The sequence below is a fragment of the Jaculus jaculus genome, chromosome 15 (genome assembly GCF_020740685.1).
Source record: "Jaculus jaculus isolate mJacJac1 chromosome 15, mJacJac1.mat.Y.cur, whole genome shotgun sequence".
Classification (NCBI taxonomy): domain Eukaryota; kingdom Metazoa; phylum Chordata; class Mammalia; order Rodentia; family Dipodidae; genus Jaculus; species Jaculus jaculus.
In genome coordinates this window covers 34,678,135-34,700,587 of record NC_059116.1, presented here as the reverse complement: position 1 = coordinate 34,700,587, position 22,453 = coordinate 34,678,135, and the positions used below count along the sequence as shown (strand labels likewise).

Below are 22,453 nucleotides of genomic sequence, written 5' to 3'. Positions count from 1 at the left end.
CTGCAACACGGGACCTGTACACCATGCGGGAACCACCTTCCAGAAGCAACTGGGCATTTTGCATATTAGACACAATCTGTGCCACATCAGGTCTCCATTTTGTAGGGTTTGGCGTGGGGATCTTCCACCCTAGCCCCTACTATTTTCTCCAGACATATATGCAGGTCTGAGGGACCCCCTCCAGCCTGTCACCTTCCTGCCCCACCCACCCTTCCCCATCAGAAGTCGCCCTTTCCACCCAGGTGGTCTGTCTCCATAGCAACATCCCATCACCAGGTGGTTGTAACCTTGGCAACCAGGTGCTACCACTTCAGTGCTTGGGAGCTGTGACCCTCCCACAGGTCTCCTTCCCACGCTACCAGAGAAAGAGCTGTGGGCATATCTGCACAGGCGCTGGGCCCAGAGACAGCAAGGGACACCCCAAGGTCATGCAGCAACTAGGCCTTGGTGATTTCATACCCACGTCAGTTGCTCATCAAACAGATGCCATAGGAAGTAGGTGTGGCGGTTTTCCACTTTAATCCCAGCAGAGGTAGGAAGATGGCCATGAGTTCAAGGCCAGCCTGAAACTACATAGTGAATTCCAGGTCAGCCTGGGCTAGAGCAAGACCTTACCTCAAAAAATAAAAAAGAAAGAGGGCTGGAGAGATGGCGTAGCGGTTAAGCGCTTGCCTGTGAAGCTAAGGAGCCCGGTTCGAGGCTCGGTTCCCCAAGTCCCACGTTAGCCAGATGCACAAGGGGGCGCACGCGTCTGGAGTTCGTTTGCAGAGGCTGGAAGCCCTGGCGCGCGCATTCTCACTCTCTCCCTCTACCTGTCTTTCTCTCTGTGTCTGTCGCTCTCAAATAAATAAAATAAATAAATAAATAAATAAAAAAGAAAGAAAGAAAGAAAGAAGGAAGGAAGGAAAGAAGAAAGGAAGAGCCAGGCGTGGTGGCACACACTTTTAATCCCAGCACTTGGAGAATAAAGGTAGAAGGATCACCGTGAGTTCGAGGCCACCCTGAGACTACATAGTGAATTCCAGGTCAGCCTGGACCACAGTGAGACAAGAAGGAAAGGAGGGAGAGAGGGAGAGAGGGAGGGAGGGAGAAGGAAGGAAGGAAAGTTGCCACAATAATTACACCCTTAGTGTCTATTGAGTGCCAAGTGCCAATGCTGGACTTGGTGCTTCTCTGACCCATGGGAGACAGTGACAGACGGCCAAGAGAAGGTAGCAGGTGAGGCCTTGGTCTCAAAGACCCACAGACCCCCAACTCCACGAACACACTCCATGTCTTCACAGTCATTCACTCAAGCAGGATTATTGCGCGCTGAGTGCATGCAGGGCAGCCGGGCCACAGGGTGGTGGAGGACACACATAAATAGGCAGAAAAAGAAAATTACAGATATATTAGGAACTTGCCGGGGAGGCTGGGAACAGGGGACAGAAGGCGTCCGGGTGGGGATATGAGTCAAGAGGAAGCAGGGGCGGGTGGGGCATCCAGCAGGAGAAGGCGCTCCCTATGCTGCATGGGAACAGCCTGTGCAAAGGTCCTGGGGTGCAAGCCTGATCTCCACATTCTGCCCCTCCCCCGTCCTACCCCCTCTCCAGTTGCCTGGTGTCCCCTCTGTCATTAAAACATTAAGGCCTAGACACTAGAGCCAGGTGGTCAGCCAAAGTCCTTGGCCCTCTTTGGAGAAGCCTCCAGCATCAGACTTGGCTTGGTACCCAGTAGACACTCAGTGACTACCTCCATCAACATCCCCCCTTGGAACCAGGTGTCACAAGCTCCAGAGGGTCAGAGACAGGAGGTGCCCTGTCTGGGATCCCACAGCACACCACACACACACAGGCTTGGGTGTGGTGACGAGTTTGGGGACCACAAAGAAGGGTCTCTCTGAATTTTCTAGACCTCTCCCTGGCCCGGAAGGGAACCATTCACCCCCTGCCTGGTCCTTTAGCCATTACCTAGCCTGCAGCCTCCAAGGATTCCACTTTCTGGGCCTCAGGCCAATGCAGCAGTCTGGGAACGGAGCCTGCTTGAGTCACAGGTGGCAGAGCCGACGCCATGCCGCTGCCGAAGCTGCGGGAGGACACAGAGGGCGGAAGAACGAGGTGTGGGGGGACAGTGCAGTCAGGCCCCTGCATCACCCCTCACTGGGGACAAAGACATCTGCAAGCCTCCAGTACGCACTCTGTAATATCCAGGACAGAGCCAGGCTCAGGGGCCCTGTTCAGAAAAGCTAAGTGCGTGGTGAACCCCCACCATATTACTGGGTGGGATATGTGGGGATCTCACCCTTTCCTTCATGCTAAACCCCACAATGTGGCAGTGTTGATGCCATCAGGCCCTGTCCTGGTGAGGCTGCACATTCCACTCTGGGTTCAGCTTCTGCTCCTGCTTGTTTCCCCAGGGGGAGCCCCAGTTCCCAGGCCTGAGGATGAGAACAGCACCTCACATCTGACCTTCACTGCTGGCCTGGTGTCAACCGCTAATCAGACAGGGCCAGAGCGCCCCCCCTTATCTTGGGGTCTCTACATGTAAGGCACCCGCAGATCCCTCCATTTTTCCCTCTATGTAAAAGATTCCATGGACAGCACTGGGGACAACGCTCAGTGCTCAGTGGGTAACGTGGGACTCAGCTCAGATCCCCCGCGCCCATGTAAAGCACCACGTGTGACAATGTGCACCTGCCATCCCAGCACTGGGGAGATGGAGACAGAGGGGTCTCAGGGGCTTGCTGGCCCAGCAAGGGTCCAGTGAGGGACCCTGTCTCAGAAATAGGCGGATGGTGGGATGGCTTAACGGTTAAGGCATTTGCCTGCAAAGCCAAAGGAACCAAGTTTGATTCCCCAGGACCCACATAAGCCAGATGCACAAGGGGGCACATGCATCTGGAGTTCGTTTGCAGTGGCTGGAGGCCCTGGCACACCTATTCTCTTTGCTGAGTGTGATGTCCCACGCCTTTAATCCCAGCACTCTGGAGTTAGAAGTAGGAGTATCACTGTGAGTTCAAGACCAGCCTGAGACTACAGAATAAATTCCAGGTCAACCTGGGCTACATGGAAACTCCTACCTCGAAAACCCTTTTTTTTTTTTTTTAATAGGAGTGGATGGGATCACTTGAGGATGACACCCAAGGTTGTCCTCTGGCCTCCACATGCCACACATGTACCCATGTACATATGAACATGCATGCACACATGCAGATTCCACAATCACACGGGGGTTGGGTGGACAACCCATCCAGATGCTCACAGGGGAAGGCCTGGTGGGAAGAGGGGAAGGTGTGCAAACGTCAGAGGCCCGGGTCTGAGGAAGAGTAGGGAGACCCTGGGAAAAGACGCTCGAGGGCCAGGGCAGGAAGCAAGGCTGGGGGCGGGGTTGGGCAGGACCCTGGGGGCAACAGGGGGCCACAGCAAGTTCCTTAACCCTGGGGTTAAGCTCAGCCACGGTGGGGGATGGGGCTTGGCCAGCTGGGCTGGGGCAGGTGCGGGGCGCAGTGCAGATGGCGGAGGAGGCCTGGCCGGGGCGGGAGGGGGGCGGGGGGAAGAGGGCACGTATAGAGGAGGAGGTGACTGCTTCCAGAAGGTTCCGGCGGGACAAGCCGCTGCATTTGGGGAGCGCCCGCGTTTCCCGGCGTGCCGTCGCTACAGGTTCGCTCCTGGCCTGAGACGGCCCGTGGGATGCGCGCGCACGTGTCGCGGCCGCGGCGCGCGCCCGCCTGGACTCGGGCGCGCGCTCGCTCGGGGACGCGTACGGCAGAGCCCGGGAGGCGGTGGCGGCGGCGGCGGCTCGTGTCTGCTCCGGAGCCGCCCAGGTGAGTGACGCGCCGCAGCCCGGGGACCCCGAGTCCTCCCCGCGCCAGGCCCCCGCGTCCCCTCGGAAGCCTTAGGGTACCCCAGCCCGGCCCCTTCGGGCTGCAGGGCGGCGGGGAGCGCCGTGGGTGCATCTGGGGGCGCCCCCCATGGATGCGCGCAGGGGACTCTGCGGCTGGGGGATGCCAGGGATGGAGCCGCAGCCCGGCCCGGCAGAGGAGGGTGATGGGCGGGCAGCATGTGCGGGGTCTCCGACAGAACCTGGCGGTTTGTGGGGGCCCCGGTCCCACAGGGAAGCATTGGGGTGTCATGCCGACCTCCCCCTACATTCTGCAGACTTCTGTCCCAACCACACTCAGGATGCTGCGGGGGCATTTGACCCCATCTCACCCCGGTCTGGTGTCCCCTGGGTGCCAGGGGCCTGGCGAAGGAGGTCCCCTGAACCCCATTCAACAAGTTGGGGGGCACATCAGCTTGGGGTCGAGTCCTGCATGAGGAAAAACTCTGGTTGTGTTTCCTAGACCACCTTGGGAAGAAAAGGACTGCCAACTGTGGAGTCCCCGGGACACAGAGGTCCCCTGTCCCCCTCCCACGCTTGGGAGAAATCCGAACTTGGGGTTCCTAGACACCTTAGACACTGCGTTTCTACCAGGCAGGCCGTTGGGGGACCCGGAGTTAAGCCATACCAGAGCACTTCTTGCTGCTGGGCTTAAGAAGGGGACATCTAAGAGGCATGGGTGACAGAGATAAGAACCCAGGCCGCAGCTCCTCCAGTGACTTTTGAGGACAGAGCAACACTGGAGGACTCTCTGGAGGAGGATTCTGGGCTGGGAAGGGTGTGATGTGTGTGGGACAGGAGGTGAAAGACCCTGACTGGAAATGGGTCCTGTGTGGATTGGGGGTACAAATGTCCAGCCCTGTCTGGTCTGCTCTGAGACCTAGCAGCATCATGGGACGCAGAGCCAGTAGACACCCCCCCTGTGGGTGTCCCTCACACATCCACCCAGCTCCACCAGCCGTGTATCTGGATCTCTTGGGGGTGACACGAAGGGACAGGGGCTACACTTAGCATTCCAGGTTGTCCTTCTGTTTGTTGGGCCCCACCAGGGCCTCCCGGGAATCGCCATTCCCGTCGCCTCGCCTGGCTGGGGTTAAGTAAGATGGTGAATGTCATATTGGAGCTGGGTCCTAACCCTAAGATAGACTGTTCACAAACCTGGGGGAGGTTGTGGTGTCCTAATGGACCTCTTTGCGAGCCCCACCTCTGTGCTCCTCCCCACACACGCACAGTCTCAGTATTTCCATCTGTAGAATGGGGGTGGCGGCTGCCATCCACCCCCAGTTACAGCCGGGCCCCCAAAAGCACCTTGCTGAGTGGGAAGGGAACAGAGCTCTTAAGTTGGGCTTTGATGACTCGACTCGGCACTGTCACTCCCGGGCACCCCTGAGTCACCAGGTAGAAAAAGGCATTTGGAGACCTCGCTTTGCAATCTTTGTCTCTGGTGGGCACCCCAGGGCGAGCCGCCCACCAGCCCACATGTCAATCTTCAGTCTTGAGAAAAGACTCAGGAGGTGGGACTTTGTGGAGGAGAGGGAAGAAGGAAGAAGGGAGAGAAAGAGGGAGAGAGAGCTGACATTGCAACATTGTACCTGTACCAGAGTTTCAGTGATCACAGGTAGAGCTGGAGTGCATTCAGACCCTCATCCTCCCTTTGTTATGATTTTTCTTTTGTTTTCGAGGTAGGGTCTTGCTCTAGCCCAAGCTGACCTGGAACTCACTCTATAGTCCCAGGCTGGCCCCAAACTCACAGCAGCCCTCCTACCTCTTTCTCCCTGAGTGCTGGAATTGAAGGCATGCACCACCACTCTTGGCTTCATTCTCTTAAAATATATATTCATGTATTTATTTGAGAGAAAGAGAGAGGGAGATGATGGGCATGCCAGAGCCTCTTGCCGCTGCAAATGAACTCCAGATGTATGCGCCACTTTGTGCATCTGGTGCGTACTGGGGAATGGAACCCCAGTTGGCAGGCTTTGCAAGCAAGTGCCTTTAACTTCCAAGGCATCTCCCCAACCCCTCGTTCTCTTTTTTCCCCACCAGGAATACCACTCATCCCACCCACAAGGGGTAGTGAGTGAGGGGACACAGTATACAGTAGGTGCTGCAAAAGGGCTTTCAGATCTGAGCCTCCCCACCCTGCTGCCACTACAGAGGGCTGTGGAAAGCCCCCCTGGCACAGGCTGGCAAGGAAAGTGGGTCAAGCCGGGTGTGGTGGCGCATGCCTTTAATCCCAGCAGTTGGGAGGCATGGGTAGGAGGATCACCATAAGTTCGGGGCCACTCTGAGAATACATAGTGAAGTCCAGGTCAGCCTGGACTAGAGTAAGATGCTACCTCAAAAAAAGAAAAGAGAAGAGAAGAGAAGAGAAGAGAAGAGAAGAGAAGAGAAGAGAAGAGAAGAGAAGAGAAGAGAAGAGAAGAGAAGAAGGACTGGAGAGATGGCTTAGCGGTTAAGTGCTTGCCTGTGAAGCCTAAGGACCCCGTTTCAAGGCTCAATTCCCCAGGACCCACGTTAGCCAGATGCACAAGGGGGCGCACGCGTCTGGAGTTCGTTTGCAGTGGCTGGAGGCTCTGGCGTGCCCATTCTCTCTATCTGCCTTTCTCTGTCTGCCACTCTCAAATAAATAAATAAAAATGAACAAAAAAATTAAAAAAGAAAAGAGAAAGAAAGAAAGAAAATGGGTCAAGGGGGCCCCCAGCCTCCCCAAAACAGTGGACAGAGACTAAGAACAGATGGGAAGCTAATTAGGGCTTTAATGAATTGCTATGGATAAAAACCCCAGGGGGGCCCAGATCTAGGACAGAGGACATACCTGTCCTGGGGGGCTGACTGTGTGTCCCCAAAAGTTGACTTTGGAAGGCCAGCCTTGTGACACACGTCTTTAATCCCAGCACTCAGGAGGCAGAGGTAGAAGGATCACTGTGAGTTTGAGGCCAGCCGGAGACTACAGAGTGAGCTCCAGGCCAGCATGCGCTACAGTAAGACCCTCCCTCAAAAAAAAAAAAAAAATTGAGCTTGGAGAGAGAGAACTGGTGTGACTGGGCCTGTGTCTCCTGAATCTGTCTTAGAGGTACAGATGAGGTGCCTCTTGCCCAGCCACACCCCATTTCTGCATCCCCACATCCTGATTGTGGTAGGAGTACCATGGATGGAGGATGGGAGGTGACCTGGGAATAGAAGAGCCAAGTCCCCTCCCCCACTCCTGCGAGTCCAGCTGCTGAGAGCCTTTCCCAATGGGGACCTTAGTGTCCTCTGGCTTCAGATGTGACCACTGGACCTTCAGCCACGTTGTCTCCAATTGGCCTGAGTGCTTCCTGAAAAATTCTTCCTAGAACCCATAACTGGGTAAGAGAAACTGCGCTCCTCGGGTCCAGCCACCAGTGGGTTTTGGGTGGTGGGCGGGGGGGCGGGTTGCCAGCATGTCCTTATGTGGCTGAGGCAGATGACCATCTTCCACCCTCCCAGCAACAGGAAGTCGGGTGTCTGGGAGAGCACAAATCCGCTGGGGTGGCTCCAAGGAGCTCTGAGTCTTGCCCATCCCAGAATCCAAAGTCCATCCATCATCCCTTAGCTTGAAGCCCCATCCTCCCTAGTCAGAGCTAGCAGCGTGATGTCTCCTGTTCTCTCTGCCTTTGTCCCTCTTAGCACTCTGTGGTGACAGGGGACCCCGGATGATCCAGGACAGTCCTCAGCTCAGGGTCCTCAACTTGAGTCCGTATGCAGGGTTCATCAGGAGATGACAGTCCCACAGGACCCACGATGGGAGATGCAGGTGTGTTCTCAGGAGCATTACCACAGGCCTCCCTTGTCCTGGGGTCTTCTCCAGTGAGTCTAGAACCAGAACAGAGTCACACATAGAGTAGGTGCCCACCAAGTGCTTGTTAGGTGAGTGAGCCAGTGAGGTGAAGATCTGACCAGGAACAGAATAGGGCTTTGAACTAGGAACTCCTAGTCCAGGTAGCACCCTGTGGAGAGTTCAAGAACAAACCTGTTTGTGAAGAAACTTCTAGATCCATTTTCTTTCATGGCCCCAGTCTGGTGTGATTACAAGTTCTGTTCCATTCTTCAACAAAACAGGCAACTGAGGCTCAGACACAGGCTGGAGAGGGTCCGGGGTGGGGATGGGGGGGGGTCTCCTCAGAGCAAGGACACAAGGGACAGGTCCTTGGCTTCTGGCTTGTCCACCTCACCAAGTTTCTGCTTCTCTATGGTTATTTTTGAACCCCTCAGCATGCAGCTCTGCGCAGGGAAGTCACAAGGTCCTGGTGTTTTTTCCCCACCAGGAACACCATTCACCCCACCCAGAGAGCTAGAGAGTGAGGAGACACAATATAAAGTAGGCGCTACAAAGGGGCTTTCAGCAGGCCTAGGCAGAGTATGGTGATGGGGCCCAGATATCAGGGAGACAGAGGCACCTACAAAATGCGCCTGATATGCCATGCTTTTTTTGTTTTTTTAATTTATTATTTATTTTTATATTTTTTAAATATTTTTATTTATTCATTTATTTGACAGAGAAAGAGGGAGAGAGAAAGAGAATGGGCACTGCAGGGTCTCCAGCCACTGCAAACGAATTCCAAGTGTGCGCCCCCTCGTACATCTGGCTTATGTGGGTCCTGGGGAATCGAACCTGGGTCCTTTGGCTTTGCAGGCAAATGCCTTAACCACTAAGCCACCTCTCCAGCCCTTGTTTTGTTTTGTTTTTGAGGTAGGGTCTCACTCTAGCCCAGGCTGAACTGGAATTCACTGTGTAGTCTCAAGGTGGCCTTGAACTTATGGCAATCCTCTCTACCTCTGCCTCCTGAGACCTGGGATCAAAGGCATGCACCACCATGCCTGGCCCATGTTCTTGCTCTATTAACTCCCTGGGGCTCTTAGTCACTCCAGGTCCAATATTACCTGAAGTTTAACTGTCACTGATCCCAGTTCCACAATCCCAAACTCAGACAGCCTTGGGCACCAGCTTTCCTTATTTCTGCATGTCACAATGCAAGTTTGCTCTACCTCAGGGTCTAGCCAGTTTCCTGCACCCAGGTCGCTGTGCCTTGGCCTTCTGTGTGGTGATTCCTGAGTTCATTGTCCAGGGACCAGGACACAGAGCCACCTAACTACATAGTCCTTCCCAGACCCTATGGCTCCGGATTTGTCTTTTCAGTGATTCTTTTCTTCACTCTCTGTGATGGACAAAAAGGCCACAGTATGGGACTCCATGTTGGGAAATATCCAGAACAGGTGACCAAAGACAAGAAGTGGGTTTGTGGGTGCTAGAAACTGGGGAGAGGATGTGGCGGCTGTTCATGGGGATCTGGCTTCCTTGGGGGCAATGGAATCTTCTGGAATTAGAAGAGACACACATCTACAAAAATAATAAAAGGGGGAGAGAGAGGGTATTACCATGGGTTTTTTGTTTGTTTGTTTGTTTATATTCATTTATTTGAGAGTGACAGAGAGAGAAAGAGGCAGAGAGAGAGAGAGAATTGGCACGCCAGGGCACCCTGCCCCTGCAAACAAACTTCAGATGCATGTGTCACCTTGTGTATCTGGCTTACCTGGGTCCTGGGGAATCGAGCCTTGAACCAGGGTCCTTAGGCTTCACAGGCAAGCGCTTAACTGCTAAGCCATCTCTCCAGCCCGGGATATTTTTTATAGTCATGGAAAATGTTAATAACAATTGAGAAAAAATTAAAAAATTGTAAAAAATAATAATAATAAAAAGCACTGGGTACATGCACAGAACTTAGGAGAAATTGAGATGGGGCATGTGACCAGAGTCTGGTGTGCACAGGCGTCATCCCCTCTCCTCGGGATAGGCCCCAGCTCCCTCACAATGCCAAGGCTGGCCGTATCAAGGCCTCCACATTGGCTGGCCATGCATAGTGATGAATGTCCTTGAAGCACACCTGTCCTTCCACAGGGGTTGATGCCGCACTCACCGGACCCCCAAGGCCCAGCTGAGGACGTGCTCGGTGACCGTGGCCAGACTGGGTCCAGGCAACCTGGCTTCGAGGGTTCTGCCACTGGGTGAGAAGGTTCCAGATAACAGACACCTGGGAAAGGCAGCTGTTCTTCCTATGGCTGAATGCAGGGACCTGGATGTAATGTCCATTGCATACACTTGCATGTGTGTGTGTGTGTGTGTGTGTGTATGTACATGCATGCATGTATAAACACATGTGGAGGCCAGAGTTCAGCCTCAAGTATCATTCTCAGGTGCAGGATTTCAGACCTGGCCTGAAACTCACCAAGTATGCTAATGCTAGTCTGGCTAGCCAGCAAACCCCAAGGGGCCTCTGTCTCCATCTCTCAAGCACAGGGATTACAGACATGTGCCACCATGCCATGCATTTTACATGGATCTTAGGTATTTGAATTCAGGTCCTCATGCTTAAGAGGCAAGTGCTTTATCTACTGAGCCATCTGCCCATCTTTTCTGTTGTTTTGTTTTTTTAAGGCAGTCACTCTGTACTCCCAGGCTGGCTTTGAACTCACAGGGATTCTCCTACCTCTGCCTCCTGGGAGTGCTGGGATTAAAGGTATGCACCACCACACCCTACCACCAGTATTTTTTTTTTTTTTTTGTGGTGGTTGTGGTTTCTTTTGTTTTGTTTTAATATTTTATTTATTTGACAGAGAAAGAGAGGGAGAGAGATAAAGACAATGCGCCAGGGCCTCCATCCACTGCAAACGAACTCCAGATACATGTGCCCCCTTGTGCATCTGGCTTGCGTGGGTCCTGGGGAATCGAACCTGATCCTTTGGCTTTGCAGGCAATGCCTTAACCACCAAGCCATCCCTCCAGCCCCCCTCCTTTTTTTTTTGAGGTAGTGTCTCACTCTAGTCCAGGTTGACCTGGAACTCACTATGTAGTCTCAGGGTGGCCTTGAACTCACAGTGATCCACCTACCTCTGCCTCCCGAGTGCTGGGATTAAAGGCATGTGCCACCATGCCTGGCCCCCCCCCTTTTTTTTTTTTTTTTTTTTTAGCAGTGCTGAAGATGGAACCCAGAGCCTTCTATATACTAGACCAGAGCTCTACTGCCAACCATGTCCCCACACCTCACTGTGGATTCTAGTCTGTCATTCTACCACTGACCACGCCCCAGCCCTCTTTTTTTCTTTATTATTTTTTTTTTATTTTTATATTTTTAGTTGATAACTTCCATAATTGTGAACAATATCCCATGGTAATTCCCTCCCTCTCCCACTTTCCCCTTTGAAACTCCATTTTCCATCATATCCCCTCCCCTTTCACCATCAGTCTCTCTTATTTTGATGTCATCACCTTTTCCTCCTCTTATGATGGTCTTGTATAGGTAGTGTCAGGCACTGTGAGGTCATGGATATCCAAGCCATTTTGTGTCTAGAGGAGCACGTTGTAAGGAGCCCTACCCTTCCTTTGGCTCTTACATTCTTTCTGCCACCTCTTCCACATTAGACCCTGAGCCATGGATGGTGTGGTAGAGATATTTCAGGACTGAGTACTCCTCTGTCCCTTCTTCTCAGCACCATGATGCTTTCTGAATCATCCCAAGGTCACTGCCATCTGAAAAGAGAAGGTTATCTAACCAAAAGAGACAGTAGCATTAATATATGGGTATGAACATTAAGAGAAGTGGGCAGTTTGGTGAGCACAGTATATACATTTAGCCAGACACCAGCAGACGTTACACCCCTAGGGCTCATGACTACCCCTGTTGTAGGTTTTCAGTATCAGGGATATATTCCCTCCCATTCCCCCAGCCCTCTTTCTTTCTTTCTTTCTTTCTTTTTTTTTTTTTTTTTGTTTGTTTGTTTTTGAGGTAGGGTCTTACTCTGATCCAGGCTGACCTGGAATTAACTATGTAGTCTCAGTGTGGCCTTGAACTCATAGCGATCCTCCTACCTTTGCCTTCTAAATGCTGGGATTAAAGGTGTGTGCCACCATACCCGGCCTTCTCTTTTTGCTTTGTATTTTTAAAAAGATTTTATTTATTTATTTGGGAGAGAAAGAGGCAGTTAGAATAGGTGTGTCAGGGCCTCTAGCCACTGCAAACAAACTCCAGATGCATGCACTTGTGCATCTGGCTTAGGTGGGTACCAGGGAATAGAACCTGGGTTCTTGGGCTTTGCAGGCAAGGTAAGCGCCTCAACTGCCAAGTCATCTCTCTAGCCCTTTACTTTGCATTTTGAAACAGGATCTCACTGTGCAGCCCAGGCTGGCCTGGAATTTATAATTCTCCCACCTCAATCTCAGGCCTGTGCTACTAGGCTTTGTGTGTTTGGGAGACCTTTGGCAGAGACAGATGTGGGGTGTACATAAGGTACCCCATCTTTTTTGGCCTGTATAAGACAGCCAGGGCAGCTCAAAGCTGCCACGTTTGACATCAGGACTCCGTGGGGACCTGAGTTGTGTCTGGGTCTTTCAGGATAGAGTGCAGGGGACATGTGGTGATGGCTAAGAGACCCCATTAAGAATGGACAGTGGTTGCCAGGTGTGGTGGCACACGCCTTTAATCCCAACATTCAGGAGGCAGAGGAAGAAGGACCACACTGTGAGTTCGAGGCCAACCTCAGACTACATAATGAATTCCAGATCAGCTTGGACTAGAGTGAGACCCTTCCTTAAAAAAAATATATTAAAGATTAAAAAATGGACAGAGTTTAAAATATATAATTTATTTGAGAAAGAGGCAGATAGAGAAACAGAGAGAATGGGCATGTCACAGTCTCTTGCCACTGCAAACAAACTCCAGACACATGCACTATCTTGTGCATCTGGTTTACATGGGTCCTGGGAAATTGAACCTGGGTCCTTAGGCTTCGCAGGCTAGCACCTTAACCACTGAGCCATCTCTCCAGCCTCTGGTTTTTGGGTTGAGTATGGTATCTCACACTGGCAATCTCAGTACGTGAGAGGCTGAGGCAGGAGGATTGCTGCAAATTTGAGGCTAACCTGGGGTAGTGTCTCAAAGCAGACAAGCCAACTAGTAGTACTTGAGTAACTAAAAAGTAGATTCCCAGACAGTTGGCAGGTTCCCAAGGTGAGGACCTAGAGGCAGCCCACAGGCATCTGTCACGCAAAGCCACAACCAAGGACAGAGAAATCACAGCAAGCCCAGCTGCAGAAACAATTGGGGATTAGGGCTTCCAAGACTTCTGACCCCACCATGAACCCCAAGTTTTCACAAGGAGAGAAGTAGCCAAGAGAGGGTATTTGCCTGCTCATCCTGCCCAACACTTTCTTGTCTGATCATAGCAAGAACTTGGGGGAAACTTGGGTCTCTTCCTCTTCCAAGGCACCCATGCATGAGAGGCAGCAGACTCACAGGGAAGTGAGGCCCAGAGGGGTCAGGCGAGTCCCCCCAGCCACACAGTGGGAAGGGGCTGGATCTGCCGGAGAATCATCAGACATGCCAGTCCAGCTGCAGGTTCCCCACAGAGGAAATGACAGGCCCGGTCCTGCCAGGAGAGGTTAAAGTTGAAAAACTAGGTCACTGCTTGAGTGGCTCCTGCCGGGCAGGCTCAAGGGATCAGCTGTCCCTGCAAGAGGAGTAATTATAGAGTGAACTCTTGTGGGCGCCCCACAGGGCTCTTATGCCCACGCATTGACAGGCGAGAGCCAGGGAGGGCATGGTTTCCATGCGAGGTCACACAGCGAGGCCAGTTAATGGCCACCCACAGGCGTTTTGGTAGCTCTGACCCAGCAACTCCCAACCTGTCAGCACATGAGTACTGCATGGTCTATATTTTAGGAGGCAAAGGCAGGAGAAACAGCAGTTCACGACTAGCCTTAGAGCCTGGTACTCAGCTCAGTGGGTAGCGTTCCCCACCTAGCAGGCCAGGATGGGTTCCATCCCCAGCACCTCAAAAACCAGGCATGGTAGTTCATGCCTGTCATTCCAGTACTTGGGAGGGAGAGGAGGAGGATCAGAAGTTCAAGGTCATCATCAGATACATAAGAGTTTGAGACCAGTCAGGGTTACATAGATCCTGCCTCAAAAATCAAAGTCAGCCGGCCGTGGTGGGGCACACCTTCAATGCCAACACTCGGGAGGCAGAGGATAACCACCAGTTCGAGGCCACCCTGAGACTACATAATGTTTTGTTCCTCTGTGGTGCTAGATCTCAGCTGTCTTCCTCTCCCCCTTCCAGGGCACAAATCTTCCACTGCTCCAGAATGACATAAGTTTTTTTTTTGATTTTTGGGTTTGGTTTTGTTTTGTTTTGTTTTTTCAAGGTAGGGTCTCGCTCTAGCCCAGGCTGACCTAAGTTAATATTTATTTCAGTGATCCCTCAGTGATGGACACTTCAATTAGTTCCATGTTCCCCCATCTCACTTCTGTATAACTTTCTCTGTTTACAGATAAAGCTCATTACATTCTACAACGACAGGTAGGGACTGCGTTTCCTAATGATGTGTGTCTAGGTTACTTCCATTTCCCTCTTGTATGATAGAAGCCATACCCCCAGACCCTTACTGTGGTTCCAGGCTGTCACTCCACCTCTGACCATGCCCCTAGCCCTCACTGTGGATTCTAGGCTGCCACTCTACCTCTGACCACACCCCCAGCCCTCACTGTGGGGTCTAGGCTGCCACTCTACCTCTGACCACACCCCCAGCCCTCACTGTGGGTTCTGGCTGTCACTCTACCTCTGACCATGTCTCAGCCCTCCCTGTGGGTTCTAGACTGTCACTCCACCTCTGACCACACCCCCAGCCTCACTGTGGGTTCTAGGCTGTCACTCTACCACTGACCCTGCCCCCAGCCCTCACGGTGGGTTCCAGGCTGTCACTCTACCTCTGACCACGCCCCCAGCCCTCACTGTGGGTTCTAGGCTGTCACTCCACCTCTGACCCCACCCCCAGCCTCACTGTGGGTTCTAGGCTGTCACTCCACCTCTGACCCCACCCCCAGCCTCACTGTGGGTTCTAGGCTGTCACTCTACCACTGACCACGCCCCCAGCCCTCACTGTGGGTTCTAGGTTGACTCTGTCACATCTCTTCTTCCCACTTCAGTCCTCAGAAGCCCAGGATATTTAGCAGCTGAGCTCCCAGCTGAGTCAGTCCATGAGACAGGAGACAAGCAGACTGACAGGAGTGAGGAGACCTGGGGGCTGCCTGGGGGGCTTTAGCTGCTAAGATGCCAAAAATAGCCACCTGGCAGATGGAAGCAATCTTGCAGAAGAGCCGGGGCAGCGCCGTCTGGCTGCCATCTGTATCTCTTCCCCACCTCGCCTCCCACCCCTGGAGTCTGGGCTGCAGCCAGGCAGAGTCCGGGAGGAGCAAGAGTGCTAGCCAGGCCACGGAGATGCTGAATGAGGTCCTAGATTCTACTGAGTCTGAGCCTCCCAGATACTGCAGGGCCACCCACTCTGGCCCTTCCTCCACCATCTCCCACTCTCACTGCAGCCCATCCGACCCCAGGGCCTTTGCACTGAAGTACCCTTCCTCCGGCCACTGAGGGGTCCCAGTGAGTTTCCTGGGGCCACCAAAATGAGATACCACAAACTGGGTGGCCTTGACAGCAAAAGTATGCTTTAATCACGGTTTCAGAGGGCAGACATGCAAAATCAGAGTCCCCAGGGCCAGGTGCTTCTCAGACCTAAGGGAGTGTCCTTCTTGCCTCTCCCAACCTCTGGGGTTCTGAGGAGTGGCTTTGGACTCATGACCACAGAGTTCAACTCTCACCATCTTCATGTATCTTTATTCTCTCTGTGTTATCTGCCACTGGATAAACATCACTGCATCCAGGGTGACCTCATCCTAACCTTGCCATATCTTTTTTCATTATGTGTGTGAGATGTATGTGTGGATGTGGATGATGTGTGGGGACACACATGTGCCATGCACATGTCTAGAAGTCTGAGGACAACCTCCAGGTTCCAGTATTGGAAAGAGGGTCTGCCTTGTTTTGTGTGAGTGCCAGTCTAACTGGCTCACGAGCACCCACACTCCTGAATTCACTTCCCAGTGAACATTTGAGCATGCCGAGATCACAGCACATGCACCACTTTGCCTCTGGCTTTACATGGATTCTGGGGAATCAAACTCAGGCTGACAGACTTGCAAGGAAGTGCCTTAACTGCTGAGCCCTATATCTACCCCCCCCCCCATTTTGAGACAGCATCTCAGGTAGGTTCTAACTTGCCAAGGATGGCCTTAACTTGGGAATTTAACCTTTTTACAGCATACAACTTAGTGTCTTGTAGTACAGTCACAAGGTTATATAACCATCATCACAAATTCTAGAACATTCCACCATGCAAAAAGAAACCCCATCCACATGAATAGCAACCCTATCACTTCCCTAGCCCTTGGCACCCATGAATCCACTTTTGGTCTGTAGATACTTCCTGTCATGGAGTCCCATATTGTGTGGCCTTTTGTGTCTGGTTCTGTCACTGAATGTGGTGTTCTTGATGCCACTCCACACTGTGTCGTGTTGTGCATCAGAGCGCTCCTGTTCATGGCTGTATGATTGCCTACTGTGTGGATGGACTGCATGTGTCTGGCACCAACCTATGCCCCTGGGCTGTGCCCACATTTCATCTATTATGTGTGCTGCCACTTTGGGGTGTCTTCAAGGTTCCTGGGTGTTGGTAGCTCAGATTCCCATAGGGGTGTGGAGTTAGGGTCAGGCCAGAGTGTGGCCAATACTGATGTCACCTCTGTCCCCTTCCCAGGTGCTCTGGAGGATGCTGGCTCAGCCCTAGGCCCCGACTACACCATGACCTACTGGGTGCATATGCTCGGCCTGCACCTGCTGCTTCTGCCCACAGCACTGCCCCCAGCTGGGGGCTGCCCAGCCCGGTGTGAGTGTGCCCCATTGACCCGCTCTGTCGCTTGTGGCCGCCGTCGCCTGACAGCTGTGCCTGATGGCATCCCAGCGGAGACACGCCTGCTTGAGCTAAGCAGGAATCGTATCCGCTGCCTGAACCCCGGGGACCTGGCCTCGCTGCCCTCCCTAGAGGAACTGGACCTCAACCACAATGTCATTGCCCACGTGGAACCTGGCGCCTTCGCCAACCTGCCACACCTGCGCATACTGCGTCTCCGTGGCAACCAGTTGACGCTGATCCCTCCTGGGGTCTTCACACGCCTGGACAACCTCACCTTGCTGGACCTGAGTGAGAACAAGTTGGTCATTTTGTTAGATTACACCTTCCAGGACCTGCATAGTCTGCTCAGGCTGGAAGTCGGTGACAATGACTTGGTATTCATCTCACGAAGGGCCTTTGCAGGGCTGCTGGCCTTGCAGGAGCTCACCTTGGAGCGGTGCAACCTCACCTCACTATCTGGAGAATCCCTCGGTCACCTGCGGGGCCTGGGCGCCCTGCGTCTGCGCCACCTGGCCATTGCAGCCCTGGAGGATCAGAACTTCCAGAAGCTTCCAGGCTTGTCTCACTTGGAGATCGACAACTGGCCGCTGCTGGAGGAGGTGGCCGCGGGCAGTCTGCGCGGTCTCAACCTGACCTCACTGTCTGTCACCCACACCAACATCACGGCCGTGCCTGTGGCCGCACTGCGACAGCAGGTCCATCTGACATGTCTCAACCTGTCACACAATCCCATCAGCACAGTGCCACGAGGGTCCTTCAGGGACCTTGTCCGTCTCCGAGAGCTCCACCTAGCTGGAGCCTTGCTGGCTGTGGTGGAACCGCAGGCATTTCTAGGCCTGAGGCAGATCCGTTTGCTCAACCTGTCAGACAACCTCCTATCCACACTGGAGGAGAGCACGTTCCATTCCGTGAACACGCTGGAGACCCTCCGCGTGGACGGCAACCCACTGGCTTGCGACTGTCGCCTCCTGTGGATCGTGCAGAGGCGGAAGACCCTCAACTTTGACGGGCGACTCCCAGCCTGTGCCACCCCAGCCGAGGTGCGAGGTGACGCCTTGCACAATCTTCCGGACTCAGTGCTCTTTGAGTATTTTGTCTGTCGCAAGCCCAAGATCCGAGAGCGGAAGCTACAGCATGTGGCCGCCACTGCAGGCGACGATGTGCGTTTCTTGTGCCGGGCCGAGGGCGAGCCAGCACCCACTGTGGCCTGGGTGACACCCCAGCATCAGATGGTGACAGCCACCAGCGAGGGCCGGGCACGTGTGTTACCCGGGGGTACACTCAAGATCATGGACACACGGCCCCAGGACAGTGGCACCTACACATGCGTGGCCAGCAATGCCGGGGGAAATGATACCTACTTCGCCACACTGACTGTGCAGCCGGCTGCCAACCGGACCCTGGGTGAAGGCTACAACGAGACTCAGGTGGGTGTCCGATTCCCTCTGGACCTCACAACCATCCTGGTGTCCACAGCCATGGGCTGCATCACCTTCCTAGGTGTGGTCCTCTTCTGCTTTCTGCTCTTATTCGTGTGGAGCCGTGGCCGCGGCCAGCACAAGAACAACTTCTCTGTGGAATATTCCTTCCGCAAGGTGGACGGGCCAGCAGCCGCAGCCGGCCAGGGCGGCGCTCGCAAGTTCAACATGAAGATGATCTGAGCTGGCCTCTGGGGAGCTTGGAGGGGACCTCCTGGGCCTCTGTCCACATTGGGAGCTTAGAGGGGACCTCCTGGGCTTCCATCCACATTTTGGGAGCTTGGAGGGGTCCTCCTGGGCCTCCATCCACATGGGGTTGATTTCCACCTATGCATTTTTTTTCCTCCCAAGGGAAAGCGGTGGCTGAAAGTCAGCTAATCAGCAGAACTTTCCCATTTTGTAAACACCCACTCACAGGACTATTTTATGATCAGATACCATCTTTTGCAATTTCTGAAGCATTTTCTAAGGTTTCAACCTGTCTTCTTGCTCCCTGCTGAGGGTGCCAGGTTGGGACCCAGGGTGGCTTAGGGACTTAGAGCCAGAGTCCCCTGTGCCTGCACTTTACACCCAGGCTGTGACCCCCTCACTGTCACCTCCTTGGACAAGGTTTGCAATGCAGGAACTTCCTGGGGTACACATGACAAATGTACTGGTAGGCTGAGTGTCTCCCACTGACCTGGAGCTGCCCATGGCCCTGCTGGGCAGCTTGGCCACACCCTGGGGTCCCAGTACACACCTTGTGTGTTCCACACCTTGGGACCCATTGCTTTCACCACCCTCTCTCCCAGCAGGACCTACCGGCCCACTGGGGCTACCAACCAGGAGAAGTTACATCCCCTACCTCCCAGAGGCACCAGTGTCCACCCAGCGATGCTGGCTTCCCTTGGGTCTACATTGAGGGAATACCTACCTGATGGACAGCCAGCTCCCCGGGCCCTGGGTGTGTGCCAGCCTTGCCCACTGCCACCCTATCCCTGGCATCAGGGTTAAGCAAGCAGGGGCAGTAGCTTTGCAGAGAGATTCCGACACCAGACAGAACATCAGACCCCAGCCATGACCCAGTAGCTTCTCCCACCCAGCTCCCGCCCTGCCCTCTGTCTTGGCCAGGCCACACTTGGCAGAAGGAATACTTTGTGGGATTTAGTCCCAGACAGAAAGGTGCTTGGTTGTGAGCCAGGACGGAACAACAGGCACCACTGAGCCAGTGTCGGTCCCTCCCACTCAGCTGCAAGATCCGGGGACCATCCGAGTCCTCTGCAGATCAGGTCTGACCTTCCGAGCATGGCGCAGTCATCTGAGCCAGGCCAGGAGAGCTATGTGTCCACAGAAAACACCAGCTTTGTCCAGCAGGACTCGGACAAAGCCTGGCTGTGACTTCCTGGCCTGGGGCTGGGAACACGGAGACCCCTGGTCCCAAGCCCCCTCCCCTGTAGACACAGCAGTAAACAGGACGTGACTGATCGGGGTGAGAATACTAGTTCAGAGGCCACCCCTGAGCCGGCGGAAGTAACCAACATGCTTCTGGCGCATTCTCCTGGCCCTAGTTGCCATGGCAAATCCAAGGCCTCCAAGAAAAATACCACCAATGACATCCAAGTGCCTTTAGCATTATTGAAGATAGGAGGGGCACGCTTTTGGTAGCATAGGGTTCATAGAGCGTCAGTATATCACACTGGAGTTCCAAGCCCCCCAGTCCCAATATAAACAAGATCCCCCCAACCTCCCTTCTCTCTCCCTGCTGTGTTTGAATCCAATAAAACAAACCAATTTAATTTTAAAAAATGTCAGCTTTAAAAAAAAGCTTTATTCCCATGGAAGGAGTGTGGGATGGGAGATAGGCAACCACATCCCTGGGTAGGGTTTTGAGGGAGCTGCCTAGCTGTCCATCCCAAAGGCATATAGTGACATTAGAGGCCATGGTTCTGAGCCGGGCATGGGGTCACAGGTCTTTCATCCCAGCACTCAGGAGGCTACAGAAGGAAGGAAGCTAAGGAAAGTCATCCTTTGCTACATAGTTTGAGGGCAGCCTGGGCTACATGAAAATTCTGCCTCCAAAAATAAAAACACACAGAGATGACAGTTCCAGAGCTGTTCCCCATCTGTCCCAGGCAATGTGTGCAATGACTGCTTGACTCGGGACAGGACCGGGGTCCTGCTCGTGTACTTCAGTTTACCCACCCACAACTACCACCCGTGGCCTGTCCAGTGCCTTCTCAGCCCTGACTCTAACCAGGCTCATTCTCCCAGGTGTTCCTGGGCCCTGCCTCATCTTTGGGGCATGGCAGGGAGAACGTGAGACCTTGGTGTTGGGGACTCCTTCCTCAAATGACTGGGACCCAGCTGCCATGAAATCCACCGAGTGACTAGCAGAGACCAAAGAAGGTGGACCTTTGGATCCCCCAAGAACACAGGATGACACTAAGTCCTCCATATTCCCTGGGTCTTGCTGGTTCCTTGCCTCAGTTTCCCCTCACAGTGGAGCAGATATGATGAGCACATGCCCCAGTCCTTCCACACACATGCACACATCTCTAAACCCAAACTGTTTATAATTCTTTTTTATTTATTAGAGACAGGGGAAGAGAGAGAGAGAGAGAATGGGCATGTCAAGGCCTCTAGCCACTGCAAATGAACTCCAGACACATGCACTGTCATGTGGATCTGGCTGACCTGGGACCTGGAGAATGGAACTTGGGTCCTTAGGCTTGGCAGGCAAGTGCCTTAACCACTAAGTCATCTCTCCAGCCCTGAACCCCAACTTCTGACAGAGGTACACATTTGGAAGGCCCTGGGGGAGTCTTTCTCCAACATGGCCAACACCTACATAAACTAACATGTCCTCTCCCTTCCTCTGAGACAGCACACATTTGTGCCTATGAATTTGCTAAGACTTTCACAGGAAGTTGGATACTCTGGTCCCTAACTGCCATTGCAGTGTGGCTTGAGGCAAGTGGTTGGCCCTCTCTGAGCCCTGGTTTGTTCATCTATAAATAGGAGGGAAATAACCATGACAGACCATCATAAACAGATCCACAAATGAAGTCTCTCATACTGGACGACAGAAGTCTACAATGTGTCCACATGTTGGTCCCTCCAAGTGGCTCCAGAAAACTCGGTATACAGCCAGTGCCAGCATCTAGAGGCCCCCAGAGCTTGGCTCATGGCCCCATCCTCCCATTAGAGCCATCAGCACGGGGTCTCCTGGTTTCTCTACCTCTGGCCCTCCCACTTCCTTCTAAGAACTCCATCGTGACATTGGACCTTAGCTGATCCAGGGTGGCCAACCTGGCTGATCCCAGGTGGGAACATCTCTAGCATTGTCTCAGCTTGGCCACTTTGGGGGAGCACCCGATTGCCATTTTGATGAACTTTGTTTATTTTTGTTTTTTTCAGGTAGGATCTCGCTCTAGCCCAGGCTGACCTGGAATTCACTATGTAATCTCAGAGTGGGCTCAAACTGGTGGTGATACTCCTAGCTTTGCCTCCCAAGTGCTGGGATTAAAGGCGTATGCCACCACACCCAGCCATTTTGATAAACTTTCTGTTTCTATAACTGACATTAGTCACTGTTCCACATCCACAACAATGAATAAAAGTCAACAATTTAAATAAAGACATAGGGGTGGGGCTGGGACTGGGGAGATAGCTTAGAGGTTAAAGGCACTGGCAAAACCTGCCAGCCCAATTTCAAGTCCCCAGTACCCATGTAAAGTCAGGTGCACAAAGTGGTACATGCATCTGGAGTTTGTTTGCAGTGGCTTAGAGACCCTGGTGCACCCATATGCACACACATAGAAACAAGCAAAAAAGGAAGCTGAGTATGGTGGCTCATGCCTTTAATCCCAGCACTTGGGAGGCACTCAGCACTCAGGAGGATTGCCATGAGTTCAGGGCCACCGGAGACTACATAGTGATTTCCAGGTCAGCACACTCTAGAGCAAGACCCTACCTCAGAAAAAAAAAAAAAAAAGAAAGAAAGAAAGAAAAAGAAAGGAGAGGAAAGAAGGGAAGAGGGAAGGAAAGAAAGAAAAGCAAAATTCAGAAAGTGAAGGAGCTTGAGGCAGAAGTAGGAGACACTTTTATTTATTTATTTATTGGTTTTTCGAGGTAGGGTCTCACTCTAGCCCAGGCTAACCTGGAGTTCACTGTGTAGTCTCAGGGTGGCCTCGAACTCACAGTCATCTTCCTACCTCTGCCTCCAGAGATCTGGCGTTTCAGGCATGTGTCACCATGCCTGGCAGGAGACACTCTTGTCTCCCCCTACACCCTCCCCCAGAAGTACAGAGAAGGG

General features: G+C 53.1%; 1 protein-coding gene across 8 annotated transcripts; it reads left to right on the top strand.

The window, feature by feature from the left end:
* The first annotated feature begins 3,744 nt into the window (after positions 1 to 3,744).
* Lingo3 (leucine rich repeat and Ig domain containing 3) lies at positions 3,745 to 18,636 on the top strand. 8 transcript variants are annotated; one of them, XM_045134606.1, is made up of 4 exons: positions 3,752 to 3,802; positions 9,776 to 9,956; positions 14,204 to 14,232; positions 16,526 to 18,636. In XM_045134606.1, exon 4 carries the CDS (start codon positions 16,570 to 16,572, stop codon positions 18,340 to 18,342), a length of 1,773 nt encoding a protein of 590 aa, XP_044990541.1. In that variant the 5' UTR covers positions 3,752 to 3,802; positions 9,776 to 9,956; positions 14,204 to 14,232; positions 16,526 to 16,569; the 3' UTR covers positions 18,343 to 18,636. The 8 variants fall into 8 exon arrangements, with proteins under 8 accessions (XP_004654973.1, XP_044990541.1, XP_044990543.1 ...); XM_045134605.1 differs by lacking the exon at positions 14,204 to 14,232 and adding an exon at positions 7,124 to 7,206 and having other exon boundaries at positions 3,777 to 3,802; XM_045134604.1 differs by lacking the exon at positions 14,204 to 14,232 and adding an exon at positions 7,507 to 7,633 and having other exon boundaries at positions 3,788 to 3,802.
* The last annotated feature ends 3,817 nt before the right edge of the window (positions 18,637 to 22,453 follow it).